At 47.7% G+C, this 18,962-nt stretch overlaps 2 protein-coding genes across 4 annotated transcripts in view; one reads left to right on the top strand and one right to left on the bottom strand.

Moving 5' to 3' along the window:
* The window catches only part of IL17RE (interleukin 17 receptor E), an 89,738-nt gene that overhangs the window by 33,082 nt on the left and 37,694 nt on the right, over positions 1-18,962 (top strand). For both annotated transcript variants that reach the window (XM_063630396.1, XM_055260518.2), the window contains exons 2-3: positions 1,739-1,923; positions 7,467-7,542. The gene's annotated coding sequence lies outside the window, so the exon portion shown is untranslated. The remainder of the gene's footprint in view (positions 1-1,738; positions 1,924-7,466; positions 7,543-18,962) is intronic.
* On the bottom strand, positions 3,940-16,886 carry CIDEC (cell death inducing DFFA like effector c). Of its 2 annotated transcripts, XM_055260571.2 has the most exons (6): positions 16,804-16,886; positions 15,436-15,589; positions 7,653-7,682; positions 7,372-7,530; positions 7,099-7,286; positions 3,940-4,527 (listed from the first exon to the last, which is right to left on the bottom strand). In XM_055260571.2, the coding sequence occupies exons 1-6, from the start codon at positions 16,854-16,856 to the stop codon at positions 4,365-4,367; spliced, it is 747 nt and encodes a 248-aa protein (XP_055116546.2). In that variant the 5' UTR covers positions 16,857-16,886; the 3' UTR covers positions 3,940-4,364. The 2 variants fall into 2 exon arrangements, with proteins under 2 accessions (XP_055116546.2, XP_055116547.2); XM_055260572.2 differs by lacking the exon at positions 7,653-7,682.

Below are 18,962 nucleotides of genomic sequence, written 5' to 3'. Positions count from 1 at the left end.
AAGAACCCACCAATTCCGGACACAAAAGTACACACAAAAACAAGATGGTGTTTGCTTCTGAAGGAATCAGATGGGATTAGATGAAGTTATGTTTACCCAGTTCTCACACACACACAGTTTAATAAGCCAGATAGAAAAGACTATGATTCATAATATTCTAAATTTTTTAAATTTACAAAAATAGAAATAAAAATTTGTAAGACAGTCTGTTTCTATTTACATGACATTTTAGGAAATTCTATTTACACGACTATAAAGGGACAGATGGCAGCTTTTTGTTTGCCAGAAATGGTGTTTACTTAACTGTAAATTTGCTAAAACTTACTGAACCACATACCTGTAAATAATACATTTTATTGTATATAAATTATGTCAATACACAATGTTTTAAATGATATCAGTTTTTTAAATTACGTGCACATGTCAGGCACAGTGGCTCACACCTGATTTCAGCACTTTGGGAATCCAAGGCACATTGGGAAACTGAGGCAAGTGGATCTCTTCAGGCCAGGAGATCCACCCTGGCCAACATGGTGAAACCCCCATCTCTACTAAAAATACAAACATTAGCCAGGCGTGGTGGCACACGCCTGTAATCCCAGCTACTTGGGAGGCTGAGGCATGAGAATCTCTTGAACCTGAGAGGCAGAGGTGGCAGTGAGCCGAGATCATGCCACTGCTCTCCAGCCTGGGTGACGGTGAGACTCCATCTCAAATAAAATAAAATAATGTGCACAAGGGCCCTGCACAGTGGCTCACGCCTGTAATCCCAGCACTTTGGGAGGCTGAGGCGGGTGGATCACCTGAGGTCAGGAGTTTGAGACCAGCTTGGCCAACGTGACAAAAACGTGTCTCTACTAAAACTACAAAAATTAGCTGGGCGTGGTGGCGGGTGCCTATAATCCCAGCTACTTGGGAGGCTGAGGCAGAAGAACACTTTAACTCGGGAGGCCGAGGTTGCAGTGAGCCGACGTGGGGCCACTCCACTCGGGCCTGGGCCACAAAAGCGAAACTCTGTCTAAAAAGAAAAGAAACAAGTAAACAAAAAATTATGGGCACAAAGGTCGGGTGCAGTTGCTCACGCCTGTAATCCCAGCACTTTGGGAGGCCGAGGCGGGCGGATCATGAGGTCAGGAAATCAAGACCATCCTGGCTAACACGGTGAAACCCCATCTCTGCTAAAAATACAAAAAAATTAGCTGGGCGTGGTGGTGGGCGCTTGTAGTCCCAGATACTTGGGAGGCTGAGGCAAGAGAATGGCGTGAACCTGGGAGGCGGAGCTTGCAGTGAGCCGAGATCACGCCGCTGCACTCCAGCCTGGGCGACAGAGTGGGACTCCGTCTCAAAAAAAAAAAAAAAAAAATTATGTGCACAAATATGGGCATTGCTGGTGAGAAGAGCGGCAGAAACACAAGTGGTTCTCTTGTTTTGGGCTCAGACATGTGACTGTGCCATCACAGGCCCCTGGATTTAGAATTCTTCTGAAAGGCGTCCTGTACACTCCCGAGCAACAGCTTGAACAAATGAAAAGGCTGAGCTGGAGGGGCTGGAACACAGCCCACCTTGACGATAGCTGCTCCTGGCTGTGCGGGGGCGCCCTAGGAAAGGCCGTTCCCCCACTAGGACCGGCAGGCCCTATAGAGGCTCAAGCGCCTTTGCTGTTTGGAATCTTCCCTCCCCAGCCTCATCAAAGGCTGCCTTTTCTGTTCACTGACCACAGCTGCTTTGACTCCATTAGCCTCTGAGCTCCTGCAAGAAAAGGAAGAACCTTGTTTTCCCTGGGCTCAGTGCCAAGAGACCGTGGGCAGTTGCTCAAGATTCACTTGTGAAACTCGGATCTCAGGAGGAGAGAAGCTTGGGACAAATACCGAGCCTCCCACCCCCACTCCAGCTCTGTTACTGAGCATTTTACGGAAGGAGCAGGTAGGCCATGCCACAGCTTGGCAGGGGTGGACTGGGATAGCTTCTGTGCTGATACAAACATCCTGCCAGACGGCCCACCCCATGGAGCCAGCCTGACACCAGGCCAGCCTCCAGCCATAACTGCAAAAGAGCAGGAGATCCCGGAATAGCAGGCCCTCTTCAGGGAGCTTCAGCAGCTTTGCCCATAGGCTGCAGGTTTTGGGTCCGCTGCCAGAAATAGCTCCCAGACCAGCTTTGGTAATACAGGCCTTTGCCTTAGTATTTACTAAATCCAAATAGGCTTTATAGTAAGAGTCTTGAAACGATAGGTTTTGTTTTGTTTTTCGTTTTTTTTTTGTTTGTTTTCTTTTTTGAGACTGAGTCTCGCTCTGTCGTCCAGGCTACAGTGCAATGGCACAATCTTGGCTCACTGCAACCTGTGCCTCCCAGGTTCAAGCAATTCTCCTGCTTCAGCCTCCCAAGTAGCTGAGATTACAGGTGCCCACCACCATGCCCGGCCAATTCTTTGTACTTTTAGTAGAGACAGGATTTGGCCATGTTGGCCAGGCTGGTCTCAAACGCCTGAACTTGTGATCCACACACCTTGGCCTCCCAAAGTGCTGGGATTACAGGCGTGAGCCACTGTGGCTGGCTGTGATAGAATTTTTGAATCCTCTTTTTTTTTTTTTTTTTTTAATTTCCAGAGACAGGCTTTCACTGTTGCCCAGGCTGGAGTGCAGTGGCACAATCATAGCTCACTGCAGCCGTGACCTACTGGGCTGGAGTGAACCTCCCGCCTCAGGCTCCTGAGTAGCTGGGACTACAGCCACCATGCTCTGCTAATTTTTTTTATTATCTAGTGTAGAGACAGGGTCTGGCTATGTTGCCCAGGCTGCTCTTGAACTCCTGGCCTCGAGCAATACTCCTGCTTCGGCCTCCCAAAGTGCCGGGATATCAGGCATGAGTCACTGCACCTGGCCAAGTTTTAAAATCTTTCAGTCACAGACTAAATAAAACAGTCGCCTACATGTTCTACAAGTTCAACCTTTTTTTTTTTTTTTTTTTTTTTTTTTTTTTTTTTTGAGACGGAGTCTCACTCTGTCACCCAGGCTGTAGTGCAGTGGCACGATCTTGGCTTACCACAACCTCCGCCTCCCAGGTTCAAGCGATTCTACTGCCTCAGCCTCCTGAGTAGCTGGGATTACAGGCACCTGCCATGAAACCCAGCTAATTTTTTTGTTTTTAATAGGAACCAGGTTTCACCGTGTTGGTCAGTCTGGTCTTGAACTCCTGACCTCAAGTAATCTGCCTGGCTCAGCCTCCCAAAGTGCTGGGATTACGGCGTGAGCCACCATGCCCGGCCTAAGTTCAGCCTTTCATGCTTGTCTTGAGTTGTCCAATGTTGGAAAATGCCAGTTCACACTGATGAGAAGCTCCTACTCTTTGGGGCTACCTATGAGCCCACTTTGAAATCCCGAGGTTGAAAGTCCTGAAAATGAAAGATAAGCTGTCTGGCAAGTTAGGATGGGCATTGACGGAGAAATGCCTTACAGCTTGAGTAGTACTTTTTCACCTAACCACTTAAACAGTTATTATAAAATGGGACACTGAGAAATTAGAAGAGTGACTTAATCCCACCTGCTCAATTGAAGCTCCTCTGATAGGTGAATTTAATTAGGAAATTGTTACTTATGGTATCAATTACATGGTCAGCTTAAGCCTCAAATTCAGCTGACTTTAGTTTCAACATCAACTGCAATTTTGTTTTTTAAAGAGACTGGGGTCTTGCTATTGTGCCCCAGGCTGGCCTTGAACTCCTGGTCTCAAGGGATGCTTCCACCCCAGCTTGCTGAGTCGCTGGGACTGCAGGCACGTGTCACTGTGCCCAGCTCTTTTTTTTTCAACTTTGGTAGAAAAAGTGCTATTACCTGTAATCCTACCTTAAAGAGAATACTTTGACAATAGATTCGTTTCTTCCTTTAGCCCCCTCCAACCTTCCAGATAGAACCCCACCCCAAAGAACACAGGCAAAAAAGATACATCAGCATCAATAATTTATTGCAAACTCCCTAATATCACATGCTGGTGTGCTTGAGAATTCACTCAGGAATGTTCCGGGATGGGGGCCAGAAGGTGGAGAACACCATGAAAGTACAGCCTGCGAGGCCAGATTGCTGAGGGGCAAACTTCATGCCAATGGAGGGGCAGACTTCGGGACCGGTCTGGATGGGCTAAGCTGCGTTGGGCAGGAAGGAGCTGGGCCGGGCCAGGAGCCTGAGGTTCTCCTTTGGCCAACCTACCCCAGGTTTCCAGCCCCTCCTCCTCACTCAGGGTCCTGTGTGGTGAGGGAGGTGTGGGGAGGTTAGCGGCTCTACAGCTGCCAGGCTTGTGGGCACTACCAGTTGAGCGTGGGGCCCCCAGTCTAGTCCTTCACTGGGGAAAGCTTCCAAGGGCTTGGGCTTTCACTGCAGTATCTTCAGACAGGTCGGGATGAGGGATGAGGCCTTGCCCTTGGGGGGCTGCCCTTCCTCCGTAGCATCGAGGAGCTGCTGCAGGTAACAGGAGGTGCCAAGCAGCACGTGGCCCGTGGCCTGCATGCTGAAGAGGGCCCAGCGGAGAGCCTCCCTGGGTGGAATGAGAGGGCATGCAAGTCAAAACCACGAAGTAGGCTGGGCATGGTGTTCACGCCTGTAATCCTAGCACTTTGGGAGGCCATGGAGGGTGGGTAACCTGAGGTCAGGAGTTCGAGACCAGCATGGCCAACGTGGCGAATCTCTGTCTCTACTAAAAATACAAAAACTAGGCAGGCGTAGTGGTGGGTGCCTGTAATCCCAGCTACTCCAGAGCCTGAGGCAGGAGAATCGCTTGAACCCAGGAGGCAGAGGTCGCAGTGAGCCGAGGTGGCACCACTGCACTCCAAACTGGGTGACAGAGCAAGATTCTGTCTCAAAAAACAATCAAACAAAAAACACAAGGCTGGGCTTGGTGGCTCATGCCTGTAATCCTATCACTTTAGGTGGCTGAGGCAGTTGGATCATTTGAGGTCAGGAGTTTGAGACCAGCTTGGCCAACATGGTGAAACCTGTCTCTACTAAAAAATACAAAAAATTAGCTGGGCATGGTGGCGGACACCTGTGATCTCAGCTACTTCGGAGGCTGAGGCACGAGAATCACTTGAACCCAGGAGACAGAGGTTGTAGTCAGCTGAGATTGTGCCACTGCACTCCAGCCTGGGTGACAGAGTAAGTCTGTCTCAAAAATAAATAAAAAAATAATAAATAAAAAACAAGAGTGTACCCCCTCCCTGCACCCCGTTATTCCCATGCTGGCCTGGAAGGGATTAGTTTCATTGTTTGTTTTCTTCATTAATAACATTTGAATATCACTGAGGTGGTAGCACTAAAAGCCCTTCATCAGTTCTAGAGCGATGTGCAAATAGGAACAGATGCTGCAGGTGAGATCAGGATTAGGGCGAGGACCTGCAATTCCACCTTAACCGAGATGCCCGGAACCTTCCTACTTTCTCATGCAAAATCCCAGCTCATTTCATAAGGCTTTCTATTTTTCTACTACTACTTTGGACCAACCAGATTAATCTCCATAACATGGCTCTGCCCCTTGAGACAATCTGTTCTAGACTCTGAGGCCTTTCCAAGTCACTTGCAGTCTAGCTCATGTTCGGAGTGCTGGACATGAAGACACCCATGCCTGGCATGAGCATGTACTGAGAACTGAACCTGAATCAGGTAGGCCTAAGTCCTAATCCAGTCTTCTTAGCTGGGTGAACTTTAGCAAACTGCTCTAGCTTTGAGCTTCAGCTTCCTCATGGGTAAAATGGGATTGCACCTGCCACCCAGGGTCATGAGGCTGAAATAGCATAAAGCAACATGGGGTTGGATGTTTGGAAAGTAGGGGAAATGGGGAAGCGGGAGCGGGTTCTAACCTCACGTATTCTCATGCTTCTTGAGACGTATGGTTAGACTTTCAAAAATAAGTTTTAAGAAAAGTTCATTATATAGTACAAATGACTCTGGTCCATAAGACTTGCAAATTAATTCTGTCATATGGAGGGAAGATTATTTCATCCCTCCCATTCTCATGGGGGAAAAAAACCCAATTTTGTATGTATACATTTATCTCTTTTTTTCTTCTTTTTAGAGACAAGGTCTCATGCTGTTGCCCAGGCTGGAGTACACAGTGGTATGGTCATATCTCACTGCAGCCTCAAACTCCTGGGCTCAAGCAATCCTCCCACCTAGCTGGGATTATAGGCACATACTACCACTGCCAGCATTTTGTGTGTGTGTGCGCGCACACACGCGTGTGATAGAGACGGGGTCTCACTCTGTTGCCCAAGCTGGTCTCAAACTCCTGGGCTCAACAGATCCTCCTGCCTTGACCTCCCAAAGTGCTGGGATTCCAGGTGAGAGCCACTGCACCCAGCCTATCTCACCATTCTTGCTGGACCTATATATGTGTGGGATTTTGAATTCTCCTTTGAACTGATTGTAACTTCTTGCTAGTTCTCTCATTAATTAATAAATTCAATTAAATCTTTGACACATGCCTTTTTTTTTTTTTTTTCCGAGGCAGTCTTGCTCTTTTGCCCAGGCTGGAGTGCAGTGGTGGAATTTTGGCTCACTGCAACTTCCACCTCCCGGGTTCAAGCAATTCTCCTGCTTCAGCCTCCTAAGTAGTTGGGATTACAGGCATGCACCACAATGTCCAGCTAATTTTTGTATTTTTGTAGAGATTGGGTTTTGCCATGTTGGCCAGGCTGGTGTCAAACTTCTGATCTCAAGTGATCCACCCACCTTGGCCTCCCAAAGTGCTAGGATTACAGGTGTGAGCCACCGCGCCTGGCCAACACATATTCATTTCTTAAAAATTGACTAGAAGACTACTTAGGAAAACTCCCTATTTCAATAAAAAATGTAGTTGCTAGAGTAGAAAGTAGTCATAAAAACAAAATGCATCCAGGTTCCACCAGAAGAAACATGTGCATCCCGGGGCACACGCCAGTGTTGTCCACAGCATTTCGAGAACCCATCAGGCTCCGTGTTGTCTGATACAGGCTATGCTTTGTCAGCACCAAAGCCAGACCCAGGCGCTAAGAAGGCTGAGTCCATGTGAATAGACAGGGGCTCTCCCATTGCCCGTACCCACCCTATCCCCAGGAAATCCCAATTTGCTCACTTCATGATGCGTTTGGCCCCACAACAGTGCAGATCGTAGGAAAGGGAGTACGTATCATAAAAAGTCGCCTTCACGTTCAGGCAGCCAATGAAGTCCTGTGGATTCAGCTTGTACAGGTCAAAGGTTACACGGGCCACATCAATCTTCTTGGCAGGCTTATGGGAGAGGGACAGTGGGTGCCTCGTCCCCTGCATTGAGACAAGCAAATGCTTAGCACCCCTTGAAGACATCTCCCAGGGTCTCGATTTTCTCCCCCTACAGGTGGGAGCTCACCTGTTCTGATGGGGGCTGCCATTTCTGCCCCTTCTGGAGGACCATGAACACTGTATCCCCTGCCAGGGCTTGGAAGTACTCTTCTGTCTCTACAGTTGTGCCATCTTCCTCCAGCACCAGGAAGAAGGGCTTGTCTGCCAGCATCAGAGTGTCCCGGACCTGGGGAATAAGGTCAGTGATGCTTCTGCCATCCCAGAACAAGTGGGCTAGGGTCTATGAGGTGGAACTGGAGTCCAGGCCCTCTGCTGTGGAATCGCTACCCAGAGACTTTATCATGGTACCTTTTGGCTCCTGGCTTCAGGGTTCATAGTCTAGAATAATATTGTCCAATAAAATATAATGCAAGTCACATATAATTTTTAATTGTGATATAGTTTACATACTCTAAAAGTTACCCTCTAAAAGTGTACAATTCAGGGTTTTTTAGTATATTCATAAAGTTGTGCAACAATCACCACTATCTAATAGTGCAGTGACTACTAGGCTGGAATGCAGTAATCATAAGCATAACATAAGCGTAAGTAGAAGGCACATGACATAATTGTAGCTCATTGCAGCCTCCAACTCTTTTTTTTTTTTTTTTTTTTTGAGACGGAGTCTCGCTCTGTCCCCCAGGCTGGAGTGCAGTGGTGCGATCTCGGCTCACTGCAAGCTCCGCCTCCGGGGTTCACGCCATTCTCCTGCCTCATCCTCCCGAGTAGCTGGGACTACGGGCGCCCGCCAACACGTCCGGCTAATTTTTTGTATTTTTAGTAGAGACGGGGTTTCACCGTGTTAGCCAGGATGGTCTCGATCTCCTGACCTCGTGATCCGCCCGCCTCAGCCTCCCAAAGTGCTGGGATTACAGGCTTGAGCCACCGCGCCCAGCCTGCAGCCTCCAACTCTTGAGCACAAGCAATCCTCCTGCCTCAGCCTCCCGAGTAGCTAGGACTACAGTTGCATGCCATTACACCTGCCTAATTTTTATGTTTTTTTAAAGATGGTGTCTGGCTATGTTGCTCAGACTGGTCTCAAACTCCTGGCCTTAAGGGATCCTTCTACCTTGGCCTCCCAAAGTGCTGGGATTACAGGCATGTGGTATCACGCCCGGACATGATTCATTCTTTTTTTTTTTTTGGCTAAATAATATTCTACTATATAGATATAACAGATTTTAAAATCTGTTTATCAATGGATGAACACTTGGATTGTTTATTTTTGACTATTACGAATAATGCTGCTATGAGTTTTTGTGTACAAGTTTTTATATGAACATATGTTTTCAATTCTCCTGGGCATATACCTAGGAGTAGAATCGCTGAGTCATACATTAACTCTATGTTTAATTTTTTTTTTTTTTTTTTTCTGTAGAGAAGGCCTTGCTCTTTAACCCAGGTTGGAATGCAGTGGTATAATCACAGCTCACTGCAGCCTCAACCTCCTGGGCTCAAGTGATCCTTCTACTTTAGGCTCCCAAGTAGCTGAGATTACAGGTTTGTGCCATGTTGCCCAGCTGATTTTTTTTTTTTTTTTTTTTTTTTTTTTGGTGGAGACAGGGTACTGCTTTGTTGCCCAGGCTGGTCTCAAACTTCTGGGCTCAAGTAATTCTCCCTGCTCAGCCTCCCAAAATGCTGGGATTACAAGCATGAGCCACCACAGTGGGCCTATGTTTAACTTTGAGGAGGTGCCAAACTGTTTTCCACAGTGTCTGCATCATTTTACATCCCCACTAGCAATGTATGAGAACTCCAGTCTCCTTACGTCCTCACTGATGCTTTTATTGTCTGTATTTTAGCCAAAAATCCTTTTTTTTTTTTCTTTTGAGATTGAGTTTTGCTCTTGTTGCCCAGGCTGGAGTGCAGTGGCATGATCTCGACTCACTGCAACCTCCACCTCTTGGGTTCAAGCGATTCTCCTGCCTCAGCCTTCCTGAGTGGCTGGGATTACAGGCATGCACCACCACACCCAGCTAATTTTGTACTTTTAGTAGAGACAAGGTTTCTCCATGTTGGTCAAGCTGGTCTCGAACTCCCGACCTTGGATGATCCGCCCGCCTCGGCCTCCCAAAGTGCTGGGATTATAGGCGTGAGCTACCGCACCAGGCCCAAAAATCGTTGTTTTTTTTTTTTTTTTTAAATAGAGACAGGATCTCACCATGTTGCCAAGGCTGTTCTCAAACTCCTGGGTGCTCAGGCAGTCCTCCCACCTGGGCCTCCTTAAGTGCTTGGATTACAGACGTGAGGCACAACACCCAGCCATGTATCTACTTTTTGGTGGATGAAGTGATTTTAATTTGCATTCCCCTAATGATTAATGATGCTGAGCCTTTTTTTTTTTTTTTTTTTTTTTTGAAACAGGGTCTTGCTCTCTCACATAGGCTGGAGTGCAGTGGTGCCATCATGACTCACTGCAGCATCAGCCTCCTAGGCTCAAGTGATCCTACCACCTCAGTCTCCCAAGTAGCTGGGACTATAGGCATGTGCCACCATTCCCAGCTAATTTTTGTATTTTTTTGTAGAAGTGGGGTTTTGCCATGTTACCCAGGCTGGTCTTGAACTCCTGGGCTCAAGCGATCCGCCTGCCTCCACCTCCCGCAGTGCTAAAATTAGAGGCATGAGCCAATGCGCTTGGCCAAGCATCTTTTCATGGGTTTATTGGCCACTGTGTTATCTTCTTTGGAGAAATATCTACTCAAATCCTTTGCCCATTTTTAATTGGGTTGTCTTTTTCTTGTTCAGCTGTAAACACTATATATTCTTGATATTAGACCCTTATCACCTTATCAGCTATATGATTTGCAAGTATTTTCTCCCATTTTGTGGGTTGTGTTTTTTTTTTTTTTTTTTTTTTTCTTTGAGGCAGAGTCTCGCTCTGTCACCCAGGCTGGAGTGCAGTGGCGCAATCTTGGCTCACTGCAAGCTCCGCCTCCCGGGTTCACGCCATTCTCCTGCCTCAGCCTCCCGAGTAGCTGGAACTACAGGCACCCGCCATCACGCCCGGCTAATTTTTTGTATTTTTAGTAGAGACGGGGTTTCACTGTGTTAGCCAGGATGGTCTCGATCTCCTGACCTTGTGATCCGCCCGCCTCGGCCTCCCAAAGTGCTGGGATTACAGGCGTAAACCACAGCGCCCGGCCTCGGGTTGTGTTTTTTACTTTCTTGATAGTGTCCTTTGATATACAAGTTTTAGGCTGGGCGCGGTGGCTCACGCCTGTAAGCCTAGCACTTTGGGAGGCAGAGTCAGGTGGATCACCTGAGGTCAAGAGTTCGAGACCAGCCTAGCCAACATGGTGAAACCCTGTCTCTACTAAAATTACAAAAAATTAGCTGGGCGTGGTGGTAGGCACCTGTAATCCCAGCTATTCAGAAGGCTGAGGCATAAGAATTGCTTGAACCTGCAAGGCAGAGGTTGCAGTGAGCCTAGATTGCACCACTGCACTCCAGCCTAGGTGACAGAGCAAGACTCTGTCTGAAAAAAAAAAGGTTTTATTGCTGATGAAGTCCAGTTTTGTTTGTTTGTTTGTTTGTTTTTTTCCCCCTTTGGTTGCTTTGCTTTGGTGCCATATCTAGGAAATCAAGGTCATGAAGACTTACACACTATGTTTTCTTCTAAGGATTTTATAGTTTTAGTTCTTACATTTAGGTCTTTGGTCCATTTTTACTTATCTCACTTCTCTGAACTAGTTTCGTCATCAAAAAAAAAGTTGAGGCAAGTACAGTTTATAAGTTGTTACAGTGATTAAATGCAAAAATGTCATGACAGCTGGGCGCGGTGGCTCATGCCTGTAATCCCAGTACTTTGGGAGGCCAAGGCAGATGGCTCACGAGGTCAGGAGATTGAGACCATCCTGGCTAACATGGTGAAACCCCATCTCTACTAAAAATACAAAAATTAGCCGGGCGTGGTGGCGGGCGCCTGTAGTCCCAGCTACTTGGGAGGCTGAGGCAGGAGGATGGCGTGAACCCGGGAGGTGGAATTTGCAATGAGCTGAGATCATGCCACTGCACTCCAGCCTGGGCGACAGAGTGAGACTCCATCTCAAAAAAAAAAAAAAAAGTGTCATGACACTTAGGTTAACTGCCTGGGTTTCAATCCCAGTGAATGCACTTGGCCTCTGCCTCTGGAAAATGGAAATAGTGGTAACTACCTTAAGGCTCTCATCAGAAGAAATGCTGCAAATCACCTGGCAGAATACATGGTCCATAATAAGAATAGGCTCCTCAGGACATTTACAACCACATCATTAGTTATCTTGGAATGATGGAATTCTCACGTCACTTTTCTTGCTTGGATTCACTAAGGAACATATTTTGCTGCTTAAAAATCTTTCAGTAAGGGCCTGGGATCAGCAATGCATCAATAGCAATGAACATACCTAGCTCCCTGATCTCGGTTTCTGAATACTAAAATGAAACAGACCTTAGAAAAAAATGGCCAAGAATTAGGGCAGGGAAAATACAAGATGAGCCTGTAATACCTTGCTGCACCAGAAAGAAAGCATGCAAAGAATGATGGAGACATGATTAAAAAAAAAAAAAAAGCACCAGAAAGTAAAAAAGCATGCAAAGAATGATGGGGACATGATAAAAAGACACAGAAGTCTGGGACAACTTGAGCGTCAATAAATAATCTGTTGCCATTCATGTATCCTACTAAAATAGAAATACCTGTGTCCCTTTTGAAATAAATAAATAAATAAATAGGCCAGGTGCAGTGGCTCATGCCTCTAATCCCAGCACTTTGGGAGGCCAAGGTGGGAGGATCACTTGAGACCAGGAGTTTGAGACCAGGCTGGGAAACATAGCTAGACCGCATCTCTATTTTTAAAAAAATTAAAAATTAGGTGTGAGGTCATGTACCTATAGTCCTAGCGAGTCGGGAGGCTGAGGGGGCGGGATCACTTGAACCTAGGAGTCTAAGGCTGCAGTCAGCCGTCATCACACCACTGCATTCTAGCCTGGGCAATGGAGTGAGACCCTTTCTCTAAAAAATAATAATAATAGGCCAGGCACGGTGGCTCACGCCTGTAATTCCAGCACTTTGGGAGGCCGAGGCGGGTGGATCATGAGGTCAGGATATCGAGACCATCCTGGCCAACACGGTGAAATTCCGTCTCTACTAAACATACAAAAATGAAATTAGCCAGGCGTGGTGGTGGGCGCCTGTAGTCCCAGCTACTCGGGAGGCTGAGGCAGGAGAATGGCGTGAACCCGGGAGGCGGAGCTTGCAGTGAGCCGAGATCGCACCACTGCAATCCAGCCTGGGTGACAGAGTGAGACTCCGTCTCAGATAAATAAATAAATAAATAAATAATAAGTGAATACAGTGACAGATGCAGAATTCAATGTTTACTTAGTACAAAGTACTGACCTAGAAAATAAATAACAGAGGGAAAAATGTTACATACAGAAGCTTGACTGTACCTACCACTTTATTCAAATAATCAAAACAGTAAGGTGACAAAAATTGCATAAAATTTTGCAGTGACAATCTTTTAAAAATTTTTTTTAAACAGGGTCTCACTCTGTCACACAGGCTGCAGTGCAGTGGTGCATTCACAGTTCACTGGACCCTCAAATTCCTAGGCTCAAGTGATCATCCTGCCTCAGCCTTCTGAGTAACTGGGACTACAGGTACACACCACCATGTCCAGCTAATTCCTGTATTATTTTTGTATAGATAGGGTCTCACCATGTTGCCCAGGCTGGTCTTGAACTCCTGGGCCCAAGGAAACCTCCTGCCTCGGCCTCCCAAAGTGTTAGGATTACAAGCATGAGCCACCATGCCTGGCCTGCAACTGATTTTTATCATATTCCTGCCAAAGATATAAACTTGAATTGAAGAAATGGATAGGGCCAGGTGTGGTGGCTCACACCTGTAATCCCAGCACTTTGGGAGGCCGAGGAAAGCAGATCACGAGGTCAGGAGATCGAGACCATCCTGGCTAACATGGTGAAACCCCGTGTCTATTAAAAATACAAAAAAAATTAGCCAGGCCCGGTGGTGGGTGCCTGTAGTCCCAGCTACACAGGAGGCTGAGGCAGGAGAATGGTGGGAACCCGGGAGGCGGAGCTTACAGTGAGCCGAGATAGCACCACTGCACTCTATCCTGGGCGACAGAGCGAGACTCCATCTCACTCGTCTCAAAAAAAAAAAAAAAAAAAAAGAAAAAAGAAATGCATAGTTCCAAACCAAGGGACAGTAAACAAAAATAGCTGGCTCATAATCTTCAAAATGGTCGAGGCAATGAAAGTTAAGAAGTCAAGGAAACACTGAAAAATTGTTCCATACTGAAGGAAACTAAAGAGACATACAATTAAATAAACACTTGATCCTGACTTGGATCTTTTCACTATAAAGGATATTATTGGGACAGCTGGCAATGCTTGAGTTTAAGGATTCAATTACAGTAATGTAATACTGTTTCCTGATTGTAATAGTTGTGTGATGGCTACACAGGAGAATATCCTCGTTTGTAGAAAATGCATATTGAAGTATCCAAGAGTAATAGGCAGCAAGTTGGCAACTTACTCTCAAATGATTCAGGCAAAGTTTTGTATTGTATTTGTACTGTGTAACTTTTGTTAGTTTGCAATTGCTTCCTCCAGGGGAAGCCACATATAACAAGGACGTTTTGATGCAGGGGGTGCCCAGACCTCAGGGCAAAAACTAGAGTATGAACAGTTCCTTTTGATCGAAAGCACAAGAAATGTAGTCTGCACAGCCAGAAGCCTTACAAAGGAGGGGAAATTGGCTCCGAAGAACAGAACTAATACACAGAAATAGGGGAGGAAACTTAGAATAAAGAGGTTAGCTATGATTGATTTCTGTATGTTAAATAGAGCCTAGTAATTGGAAGCCTAATCCAAACATTTGACCTGTACCAGGCACCTGGGATTGCAGGTGAGAGGGTCCCACCCCTGTAGAGATGATCAGTGAGGACGGGTATGGTGGTTGACGCCTGTAATACCAGCACTTTGGGAGGCAGAGGCGGGTGGATTACCTGAGGTCAGGAGTTTGAGATCAGCCTGGCCAACATGACGAAACCCCGTCTCTACTAAAAATACAAAAATTAACTGGGCGTGGTGGTGCATGCCTGTAGTCCCAGCTTCTTGGGAGGCTGAGGCATGAGAATCACTTGAACCTGGGAGGTGGAGGCTTCAGTGAGCCGAGATCATGCCACTGCACTACAACTTGGGTGACACAGCATAGGTCACACCTGTAATCCCAACACTTTGGGAGGCCGAGGTGGGTGGATTGCCTGAGCTCAAGAGTTCGAGACCAGCCTGGGCAACACAGTGAAACCCCGCCTCTACTAAAGTACAAAAAATTGGCCGGGCGCGGTGGCTCACGCTTGTAATCCCAGCACTCTGGGAGGCCGAGGTGGGCGGATCACGAGGTCAGGAGATCGAGACCACGGTGAAACCCCGTCTCTACTAAAAATACAAAAAAAATTAGCCGGGCGTGGTGGCGGGCGCCTGTAGTCCCAGCTACTTGGAGAGGCTGAGGCAGGAGAATGGCGTGAACCCGGGAGGTGGAGCTTGAAGTGAGCCGAGATCGCGCCACTGCACTCCAGCCTGGGTGACAGAGCGAGACTGCGTCTCAAAAAAAAAAAAAAAAAAAAAAAAGTACAAAAAATTAGCTGGGTGTGGTGGTGTGTGCCTGTAGTCCCAGCTATTCGAGAGGCTGAGGCAGGAGTATCGCTTGATCCTGGGAGGCAGAGGTTGCAGTGAGCCGAGATCGCGCCATTGCATTCCAGCCTGGGTGACAAGAGCGAGACTTCGTCTCAAAAAAAAAAAAAAAACAACTAATGGAAGTGGGAAGCATGAGATTTTCCAGCAAGAAAAATGTGCCCTGAAAATACCACTGACCTACTGATAGTGTAGGATGGTAACCTACTGCCCCCCTCCTGTTACCAGACATCAGCCATTGCTAATTAGTTGGACAGCTCTCCAGGTGGGCATTACCATCTGTAGGCGCTGGTAGGTATCAGAAAGGAAACTGTGCCACCTTCTAAGCCCTGACCTCCATCTCTGCTGAATCCCAGCTCACAGCTGGGCTGTGCAACGCGCAGGGCTCTCTCACCTTGAGGAGGAGGTCCTCAAGACTGTAAGCCATGATGCCCTTCCTCACGCTTCGATCCGCAGTGCTTACGCGGCAGGGCCGGGCCCTGGGGGCCTTGGGGCTGGGCTCCGACAGCAGCTGCTGGGTCACCACAGAGGTACGCACTGACACACGCCTGGGGCAGTTGAAGCATCAGGGTGAGCTGCCCACTTTGCCCAACCCTTGCCCACCACACAGGGGAGCCACCTCCCCACCCCTCCCGACTGGGCTCATGATCAGGCAACCCCCCATCACCTGCTAATCCTGCTCTAGTCTTACTCAGAAGCCTGCTAGAGGCCAGGCATGGTGGCCCATGTCTGTAATCCCACACTTTGGAAGGCTGAGGTGGGCAGATCACTTGAAGTCAGGAGTTCAAGACCACCCTGGCTAACATGGTGAAACCCCATCTCTACTAAAAATACAAAGATTAGCCAGAGTGGTGGCACATGCCTGTAATCCCAGCTCCATAGGCTGGGACACAAGAATTGCTTGAACCCTGAGAGGCGGCAGAGGTTGCAGTGAGCGGTGATGGTGCCACTGCACTCCAGCCTAGGCAACAGAGTGAGACCTTGACTTACAAAAAAAAAAAAGAAAGAAAGAAAAAAAAGCCTGCTAGAGCAGTGCATCTCAAACTTCAAAGGACACATAAGTTGCCAGGGCTTCTGTTCAAATGCAGATTCTGATTGAGTAGACCTGGGTGAGGCCTGAGATTCCAAATGTTTCACAAGTTCCCAAGTGATGTTGATATGCTGGTTCTCAGACCATGAGGAGTAAGTAGCAAAGTAATAAAAGACCCACCCCACATTCCCCCAGTTACCACCTGTCTTGACCTCACTCTCCTCACCTGTAAAGTTGGATGAAGTGGGGGAAGCCTGAAGTATGTAAGGTATTTTTTTTTTAACTGAAGCACTCAATTTAGAACTAAAGGAATGGAAAGGACCTGGATTTTACAGTCAGGCAGTCCCAGTTTAGAATCTTGGCTCCCTCATGGATTTGCTGGGTGATTGAGAGCACCCACTATGTGCCTCAGTTCTCTCACCTATTCATTTGGTATAATAACCCCCACTTCCCAAAGTTGTTGTGAGGCTTACATGAGATCAGGAGTAAAAGCACCAAGCATAGTATCTACTCCTTTCTATGCACGGTGTGGTGGTGGTGTAAGCAGCAGCATTAATATCACCCAGGGACTTCTTGACAGTGCAAAATCTCAGGTCCCACTCCAGACCTCCTGAATCAGAATCTGCACTTGAACAAGGTCCCCTGTGACCTATATACCCATTAAAGTTTGAGAAGTTCTGGCTTACACATCATAGGTGGCTCCCTTTCCATTCTGCCCATGACTTTCCTCACCTGGAGAGGGACTTGGGATAGAGAAGGCTAAGGGACTTCATGGCATATTCCATCCTTGTCAGCTGGACTGTGTTGGATCTGAGAAAGAGGCAGAAACAATTCATCAGGGTGAGATGAGAGGGTTCCCATCTCTCTCATTAGACAAGGTGCAACCCAACCCCTGTTCAGCAACCCTCCTCCCTGTTCTTCTATCCCAACTCACACATACCTCCCCCAGCCCTTCTCCTGTCCAGCCCCATGCATGCCAACCAAGACCAAGCTGGAGACCCCACCCCTCTCCCCACCAGGTGCTCAGGCTCAGCCTCACTCAGCAGCTGCTGCTCCTGCCCCAGTCCCACTCACTCCATGTTTCTCAGCCCCTGGCGCTGGTCACACTGAGCAGATAACCCAAGTCAGGGCTGAAGAAGCCTTGCCGGATTTGTTCCTGTCCCTGGGGACAGAGTCCACTTTACGCTGGCAGGAGGTGAGTCACACCACCTCACACTTCTGGGGACCGTTCCCTCACCTCTAGTCCAGAGACCTCACAGGCAGGCAGCCCAGTCAAAGCCTGCTCTCTCCCATGGGTCCTTGAGCAATCCGAACCCCTTCCTCAGGCTTCCCACTGGCCAAAAAAACATTCTGTGATGATAGAGGCATGCCTTGTACATACTCTCCAATACCATTGCTACTAGCCCCATGTGGCTATTGAGTATTTGAAACATAACTAGTGTGATTCAGGAGCTGAATTTTTTTTTTTTTTTTGAGTTTCGCTCTTGTCACCCAGACTGGAGTACAATGGGGTGATCTTGCTCACTACAACCTCTGCCTCCTGGGTTCAAGCAATTATCCTGCCTCAGTCTCCCCAGTAGCTGGGATTACAGGCACCTGCCACCATGCCCACCTAATTTTTTGTTTTGTTTTGTTTGGATTTTTAGTAGAGATTGGGTTTCACCATGTTGGCGAGACTGGTCTTGAACTCCTGACCTCAGGTGATCTCCCTGCCTCGGCCTCCCAAAGTGCGGGGATTACAGGCGTGAGCCACTGCATCCGGCACAGGAGCTGTATTTTTTACTTTATTGAATTTTAACTAATTTAAATTTAAATAGCTACATTGCCATGTGGCTCTTGGCACCCGTATTAGATCACAGGTCTAAGCAGATAGCCCTGGGCTCATCTGTCACCACTTTTTCTCCTAAACCTAAACCTCTGTGCTCCAGCTCTTGAAGGGCCCAACCCTTTGCACAGATAGTTCCCTCCACCTGTTGTGCCTTTCTCTGATCCAGGGTGAAATTTTTGCAGCCTTGAAGCCTCCGTTTCATTGCTTTCCACTCTTTAAAAGTAAAGTCTTCTTAGACCACTCACAAAATTATTACCCCTTCATCCTGCTCTTCTTAGCCACAGGTGCCTCTGGGTCTGTTTCTGCTGTAGCCCCTCAGTCCCTGGGTGCTTGGCCCTGAGGTCCTCTTCCTATTCGAAGCCCCCGGCACACGTAGGGCTTCGCAGAGCAAGGGGCACAAGGGGTGGACATAAAACAAAAGCCCCCTTGCCAGTTGGGGACAATCACTCTCTCCTTTTAACAATTTGGGGGACTTTTCAGACCAGGCCCCACAGAGGCAGAAAACTCCCTTTCCCACTTAGCACTACAGTAGCTCTAGTCCTAGCTACGTGGGAGCCTGAGGCAGGAGGATTCTGCTTGCCTCAGCCTCACCCACTTCGTATCCCTAGCAAAACTCTGCCAAGAGCTACCTAACCTGGTCTCCAGGAGCAAAGAAAAAAAAAATCCCCAAACCCAAAACAATAACAAACTCCTTACCTCCCCCTCACAGCCTCCTGGAAATACTGCCCTGTCCTGCCCAGCCCTCCTTTCATTTATTTCCAGCCCGCATGAAGCTCCTCCCCAGTCTTCAGCCCCAGCTGGGGAAAAGAGCTTGGGGTGAGAGCTGCAAGCCAGCCTGACTTCCAGAAAAGGCCTAAAAGGAGGGGAGAAGGCACGTTTCGAAAGCTTTGGCAAAACGGATGGCCCATGACGTGAGATCAAGCACAGAGGGCACAGAAAGCAGGCAGATGTGGGTTGTGGTCCCAACTCCACCCCATATCAGTTTGCTTGAGCTTAGACAGATCACCTGACTTCTGTGAGCCCCAGTTTCTCTTCTCTGTATAATGAGGATAATAATTCTTGT

Source organism: Symphalangus syndactylus, chromosome 21, assembly GCF_028878055.3.
Source record: "Symphalangus syndactylus isolate Jambi chromosome 21, NHGRI_mSymSyn1-v2.1_pri, whole genome shotgun sequence".
In the NCBI taxonomy this organism is placed as follows: Eukaryota; Metazoa; Chordata; class Mammalia; order Primates; family Hylobatidae; genus Symphalangus; species Symphalangus syndactylus.
This window is presented reverse-complemented; position numbering and strand designations above follow the sequence as displayed.

What these genes read in the sequence shown, in the direction of transcription:
- CIDEC (XM_055260571.2), bottom strand. Translation starts at nt 16,856, where the DNA reads ATGGAATATGCCATGAAGTCCCTTAGCCTTCTCTATCCCAAGTCCCTC. An exon ending in TTGAGGACCTCCTCCTCAAG is followed by an intron (nt 7,683 to 15,435) that starts GTGAGAGAGCCC and finishes ATATTATTCTAG; the next exon opens with ACTATGAACCCTGAAGCCAG. An exon ending in GGCAGCCCCCATCAGAACAG is followed by an intron (nt 7,287 to 7,371) that starts GTGAGCTCCCAC and finishes GTCTCAATGCAG; the next exon opens with GGGACGAGGCACCCACTGTC.